Source organism: Bos mutus, chromosome 25 (genome assembly GCF_027580195.1).
Source record: "Bos mutus isolate GX-2022 chromosome 25, NWIPB_WYAK_1.1, whole genome shotgun sequence".
Classification (NCBI taxonomy): domain Eukaryota; kingdom Metazoa; phylum Chordata; class Mammalia; order Artiodactyla; family Bovidae; genus Bos; species Bos mutus.
Window position 1 is genome coordinate 34,326,170 of NC_091641.1, and position 6,581 is coordinate 34,332,750.

Consider the following 6,581-nt stretch of genomic DNA (forward strand, 5'->3'; position numbering starts at 1 on the left):
GAGTCTGGACGCTTGGGTGAACACTTGGGCTCTCTTGGTTCTGGCTGGCTGGAGCTCAGGGGAGCAGGAACCACAAATGGCCTCAAAGGGACCCCATGTTAAGAGCCTGGTCCCAGGATGGACCTCCCTAGTGGTCCAGTGGTTAAGACTCCACCTGCCAGTGCAGGGGTCACGGGTTCAATCCCTTTGCAGAAAGATCCCACCTGCCGCAGAGCCACCAAGTCCCGGGGCCACGACTACTGAAGCCTGTGCTCCACCGCAAGAGAAGCCACTGCAGGGAGAAACCCGTGAACCGCAAGGAAGAGCAGCCCCCGCTCACCCCAACTAGAGAAAGCCGGCACACAGCAGCCAAGACCTGACCCAGCCAAACATAAGCAAACAAACATAAGCAAACAAAAAGGAGCCTGGTCTTGAGGGTGGTGAGTACTAACTGGGCGGTGTCAGAGCCAAAGGTCCTAACTCTTGCCCTGATAATCGCGCTTACTCTGTGCCAGCCATCGCCACAGGGGAGGACTAGGAGGCGTGGCCAAGGCTTGGGAGCTGGGAGACACCATCAGGGACTCTAGCCTCCTTTAAGGAAGAGAGGGGTAGGGGAGCAGGGAGGTAAAGAAATCACTGCAAGGCAGAGGGGACAGGACCCAGGGCTCGTGCAGAGAGGGGCTGAGGGCTGAGGGATAAGAGGAGGTGATGCAGAGAGGTGGCCGTGCCAGTCTCATCCACCAGGGGCACCTGAGGAGGTGGGAAGATGAGTGACTTGGAGATCTGATGGGTTTGGGGGGACCTTTGGGCATCCGGGGAGGGCTGTGGGGTACAGGAGGTGAGAATGGAAACCTCAGGAGTGGCTTGAATAGGGAAAGGGCTCAAGACAGGACCCTGGGGTGGGGGGGACAGCAGGCCAACAGGGTGTGCTGAGAGGATGTGCAAGACGTGGCCAGAGCATCACTGCCGGACAGGGGAGGCGGCAGGGAGGGCCCGGGCTGCCGAGGGTCCAGGCAGGTCAGGAAGTCAAAGTCGCTCAGTCGTGTCCAGCTCTTTGTGACCCCATGGACTATAGAGTCCATGGAACTCTCCAGGCCAGAATACTGGAGTGGGTAGCCTTTCGCTTCTCCAGGGGATCTTCCCAACCCAGGGATCCAACCCAGGTCTCCCGCATTGCAGGCTGATTCTTTACCAGCTGAGCCACAAGGGAAGCCCAAGAATACTGGAGTGGGTAGCCTGTCCCTTCTCCGGTGGATTTTCCCAAGCCAGTTATTGAACCCAGGTCTCCCACATTGTAGGCGGATAGTTTACCTCTGAGCCCCAAGGGTACCCAGACAGGTAGGGAAGAGAGCAAAGTGCCCGGAGGATGCGGGATTTAGCCAGGGGAGCTCACAGGCTCTCTGCCAGCATGAAGGGCAGGTGCGTCTCTGCAGGTTACCTGGCTGGAGTTGCAGAGACGTTGTCACAAAGACGATGGAGCTTGACTGATAGAAGAAGTGTTAGTCACTCAGTCGTGTCCGACTCTTCGTGACCCCATGGAGTGTAGCCCGAACCAGGCTTCTCTGTCCATGGAATGCTCCAGGCAAGAATCCTGGAGTAGATCGCCATTCCCTTCTCCAGGGGATTCTTCCCGACCGAGGGGTCAAGCCCAGGTCTCCCACATTGCAAGCAGATATTTTTTACCATCTGAGCCAGCAGGGAAGTCTGATGGGAAAGAGTCGTGAAGGAAAGAAGAGGGTGGAGCCTGAGAAGGGAGGGCCACTATGCACACCATCCATCGGTCAGCCCCTCAGTGGTCAGTCAGTACAGGGCACCTCCCGTGTGCCAGCGCTCACCGGCCTCCCCTGGCGGACAGACGTGGGCAGACAACAGTCACTTAGTCAGCATTTATTTCACAGGCGTTTGTAGAGGAAGAGCTCCTGCCGACACACGGGGCACGTGTGCCTCACGTCCATCAAGCTGTCCACGCAGAAGGGGACGAGGCAGCAGCCCAAGAAGCACCTGCAGCCTCGGAAGCAGCGGGGACTTACCGGGGGCCAAGCCAAGCCTGCGAGCCCCCCACCCCACCCCTGGGGCTGCCCGGCCAGCAAGGTGGGCTAGGAAACCACCCCTTCCTCCATGCCCCATGCCAGCACCCCACCCCAAACCAGCAGGCTCCCAGCACGGATGCCCCGGGCCCCGGCAGAGGCGAGGGGGGACCACTCACCCAGCCACGAAGATGCCGGTGCACAGGAGCCAGGTGAGCACGCCTGGGACCGGGGTGGTCACGGTGACGATCCGGTTCATGCAGTATGGACACGTGAACTGTACGGGGTCTGGGGAATGCAGCCTCGGCACCCTGAACAGTTCTTGGGGGAGGGACATGTCAGGCCCTACGGAACACCCCCATCCCCCTCATCCTGTATCCAACACGGGGGGCCCGCCCCACCTGCAGTTTCTCTGTGCTCCCCTGAGCCCCCCAGGCCGTCCCGATGGGCCCAGCTTCCCCCTTGCACTACCCCCTACCCACCAGCCTCCAGGGCTCAGGGCCCTCGCTCAGTTAAGACCTCCAGCATTTATTTCACAGGCGTTTGTAGAGGAATAGGTCCAATTTTTTTTTTAAAAAAGCAATAACTCTAAGTGACACCCTTGGGGACGCAGTAGCTTGAAAACAACAACCCCCTATAAAAACTTCCTTTTGGTATTCTTGCCTCTTCTTGCCCAAGCACAGCATTTTTCTGGGGTGGGGGTTCCAGAAAAAAAAGCTGATCTGTATTTAGCTTTTTTAAACAGAACAACCATTTTTATAGTCTTGGGTGTGCAGAGAGGTGAGGTCTTTGGTGGTGGCTGAATATTTTGTTAAGAAAATAGGATTCCAGGGAGTTTTCATGCTCTAGACGGAAGGGTTGGTGTCTGGTCCGGGTGGACTGTCAGGCCATGAGGAGGAGCCTATGACCGTTATAGACTTTGGGTTCCTGAGGGGCCGAGGGGAGGGGGTGCTGGGGTTTGGGCTGTAATGTGGGGTGCCACCCTCACCCCTAGTTTGGCAGGAAACCAAGGGAAAGAACTACGTTTGGCTAGACGGGGGTGACCCATGGTTTAAAGCTCACTCTCCCACACTAGACTTGACAACCCAGCCCACCAGCTCTCAAGCTTTTTCTTTATTTAGAAATCCCTCCCTCACCTCTGGATTTCCCTGGTGGTCCAGTAATTGGGACTCCACGCCTCCATTGCTAGGGGCACAGGTTCGATCCTTGATCAGGGAACTAAGATCCCAGAAGTCGCTAAGCAGTGCAGCCAAAAAAAAAAAAAAATCTCCCCAAAGCCCAGACCCTACACGGTTGGGTGGGTGGGTGGTGTCTGAATTCCTCTCTTTGGTTTCAAGAGCGATGGATTTGCAGAGTCGAGAACAGGGCTTCTTTTCATAGACATTTCCTGAGCACCTACTGTGTCCCAACCCCTTCCACCAACGTCTGCACATCAGAGAGAAGGCCGTGGGCAGTGCGGGGCTCACAGCTGTGGAGGGAGGGATCACACCACTCGGGAGGCAGGACATACACCTTCCCAGAGGAGGTGCTGTTCGGACAGTCTTGGCGAGTGGTCGGGGCGGTGCTGGGTGTAAGACAGGGAAAGCCTGGGGAAGGGGGTGTGGAGGCGGCGAGGGGGAGGACAGCAGGAACACTCACCTGGATAAACAGACATGGGGGGGGGAGGAGGAGGCGCTCCAAGTCCTGGAGGCGAAGGAGAATAAGGAGGAGGAGGCCCTTGGAGGAGGAAAGAAGGAGAAACACCCTTAGACCCTTAGAAGGCTGACTGCATGCCAGGTGCTGAGCTGAAAACTTGGCTGGTCTGAGGCAGCGACCCATTTTATAGGAGAGAAAGCTGAGGCCTGGAGGGATGGATCAAGTTGCCAGTGGGATTTCAGCCAGCAGATGGAAGAGCTTGGATTTGAACCCAGGCATTTCCTGACCCCACTCTGCTCTGGGTGTCATAGGATGCAAGCTCTTCTTGAAGGCAATGCCGGGGGCTTGAGGCTGCAGAAATAACACAGACCCCATAATCTATCCTTCTCTTTCTTTCCTTCTTTTTGTAATCCCTGGAGAAGGAAATGGCAACCCACTCCAGTATTCTTGCCTGGAGAATCCCATGTAGCTTGGCAGGCTACAGTCCATGGGGGCTGCAGAGTCAGACATGACTGCGTGACTAACACTTTCATAATCAGCCCTTATTATGTGCCAGACTCTGTGCTGAACACTTCACGTGCCTTACTTTGATTACTCTCGCCAGAACACCAATAAGGTAGATTGTGGCATTATTCCAATTTTGCAGATGTGGAAGCTAGGCTCAGAGAGGTTAAGCAGCTTGCCTGACATCACCCAGCACAGACGTCAGAGTCAAGGATGGAACTGAAGTTGGCCTGCTTCCTGAGCACAGGATCCTAAGTGCCATGTTCCTTGCCTCTGGTCAGGACGGCTCCAGAAGATGCAGCATTCCATCTGCTGCTTCCAAGAAGAACTGTCTGGGCCCCAGGCAGGCTTCCTTCTTCAGCCTTGTCTTCCTCCTGCCCTACCAGGGGCTCAGACCCTGCCTCCCAGGAGTCAGCCCTCGGCCCGCCCCCGGGGCCCTGGGAAGCCTCCTCTCCCAGGCCCTGGAAGCAGGAGTGAAGGTGTCTGGAGGAGGAAATTCTGGGATCCCAGGTATCCAGAGAGGGGTCTGGAGGGGAGGAGGGGAACCCCCGAATCTTAACCAGTGTGGCTGATGGGTGGGGTCCCTGTGTGTTTTCACTGGAAACCTCTCCAGGGCTTTGCATGGGGACCTGGTCCTCTCAGGAAAGGAGTCTCAAGGCTTGAGGAGGGCACCTGGGCTGTCCCCCACCCATGCCTCCTCCCAGAGTGGGGGCAACCGGAGAACAGGAAGCCCCTCCCCACTTCCCACCACTCAGTCTAGGCTCTGTGGGGCCCGGGTGGTTTCTCTCCCAATTGGTCCCTGCAGCCCTGCCTGGGCTGGAATTTGTACCCATTTTACAGATGCACAAACTAAAGGTCAGGAATTAAACCACCTGGCCCGGGACCACCAGCTGGAAAGTCCTTCTGAGCTCAGACCCGGTTACTGACTGCCCAGCCCTACATCCATCATCTCTTTGAACCCTCCTAACCCTTTCTCAGATGAGAAAAGAGGTTTGGGGACTTACCTGAGGCCATGGGAGCGTGGCCGGGACCTTCCTCCCCCCTAAACCCCCAGGGCATTCCAGGTTGCCTCTGGCCCCTGGGTGGGCTGTGGGTGGAGGGGCATGTCATACCTGATATGGGGGCGTCATCAGTCTATGGATAGTTTGAGGGTACAGGCCGTGCCCCACCCTGATGGGGCCCCACCTTGTCCCCATCAGGTCTCGTGGTCCCCGGGTGGGCGGGGGCAATGTGACTTGTGGGGTGAGGACGGGAATCAGACCCAGTTCAGCAAGGGGACCCGTAGCCTCCCTGCCTGGGGGCCCCTGCAGTCAGCGTGTCACCTGAACAAGGAGACCCTCACCTTGGGCGTAGTACCCTCCTGGGGCCCAGGAGGTCTGTTCCGGCAATGGTGTCGAGGCAGCTTTGGGTTCCAAGCTCGGAGCGGCCCGGTGCTGGCCTCGGGAGGCCCCCATCCTGCGGCCTGGCTGTCCGCAGGGGAGGGGAGTGCAGGTCACCCCAGGGCCTCTTGCTGGGCCTGGCTTGGGTGGAACAGCCATTGTGATGTGTATCCTCCCAGTGGCCAGGGGGTGGGGGGGGGGCTTGGTCCCCATTCCCTGCAGGAGGGGGCGGGGTCTCCACGGGCCCAGCTTGAGAACTCTTTAGAGATCAGATGACACCCCCTTCCCATGCTGCAGGCCCATCAGAAACTGGCCGGGATCAGAGGGCAGGGTGGGAGCCTTAAAAATATGAATCTGGAGGGCTCTCCCGGTGGTCCAGTGGTTAAGAATCTGCCTTCTAGTGCAGGGGACGTGGGTTCACTCCCTGGTCGGGGAACTAAGATCCCACATGTCGTGGGACTTCTGAGCCCATGCCCTACAACTAAGATCCAGTGCAGCCAAATAATAAATATTTAAAAAGATATATGAATCCGGGACTTCCCTGGTGGTCCAAGTGGTTAAGACTCGTCCGTCTACTGCAGGGTGCTAGGTTTGATCTTTGGTAACTAAGATGGTGCATGGCAGGGTCAAAGAAAAAAGAGCAAGTTATTCTGTTGTGAGCAATTCATTCATTCAGCCCATGGATGCAGAGATGTAGCTGTGAGGATGTTCACATCTTCTTTAGAAATGCTGGTAGGTGTATGTACACAGGTACACACGTGTATATAGACATATATGTGCTGAGTCACTTCAGTCGTGTCCGACTCTGCAACCCTATGGACTGTAGCCCGCCAGGCTCCTCTGTCCATGGAATTCTCCAGGCAGGAATACTGGAGTGGGCTGCCATTCATTTCTCCAGGGAAAATTCCCGACCCAGGGATGGAAGCTGCGTTTCTTAAGTGTCCTGCCTTGGCAGGCATGTTCTTTACCACTAATGCCACCTGGGAATACACACACACACACACACACACACACACACACACATATATATACACACACAGAGACACAAGCACACACA

At 56.7% G+C, this 6,581-nt stretch overlaps 1 protein-coding gene across 1 annotated transcript; it reads right to left on the reverse strand.

Moving 5' to 3' along the window:
* Positions 1–1,871: 1,871 nt before the first annotated feature.
* Positions 1,872–5,599, reverse strand: LITAFD (LITAF domain containing). The gene is made up of 5 exons (XM_070362580.1): positions 5,488–5,599; positions 5,150–5,232; positions 3,406–3,644; positions 2,186–2,317; positions 1,872–1,980 (listed from the first exon to the last, which is right to left on the reverse strand). The coding sequence occupies exons 1-5, from the start codon at positions 5,597–5,599 to the stop codon at positions 1,872–1,874; spliced, it is 675 nt and encodes a 224-aa protein (XP_070218681.1).
* Positions 5,600–6,581: the final 982 nt, after the last annotated feature.

Bases quoted from the DNA above. Each gene is read 5' to 3' on its own strand.
- LITAFD (XM_070362580.1), bottom strand. From the start codon at position 5,599: ATGGGGGCCTCCCGAGGCCAGCACCGGGCCGCTCCGAGCTTGGAACCC. The intron at 3,645-5,149 runs GTAAGTCCCCAA...CTGTTTATCCAG, and splicing joins CCACGCTCCCATGGCCTCAG to GTGAGTGTTCCTGCTGTCCT. The intron at 2,318-3,405 runs GTAGGTGCTCAG...AGAACTGTTCAG, and splicing joins GTGGAAGGGGTTGGGACACA to GGTGCCGAGGCTGCATTCCC.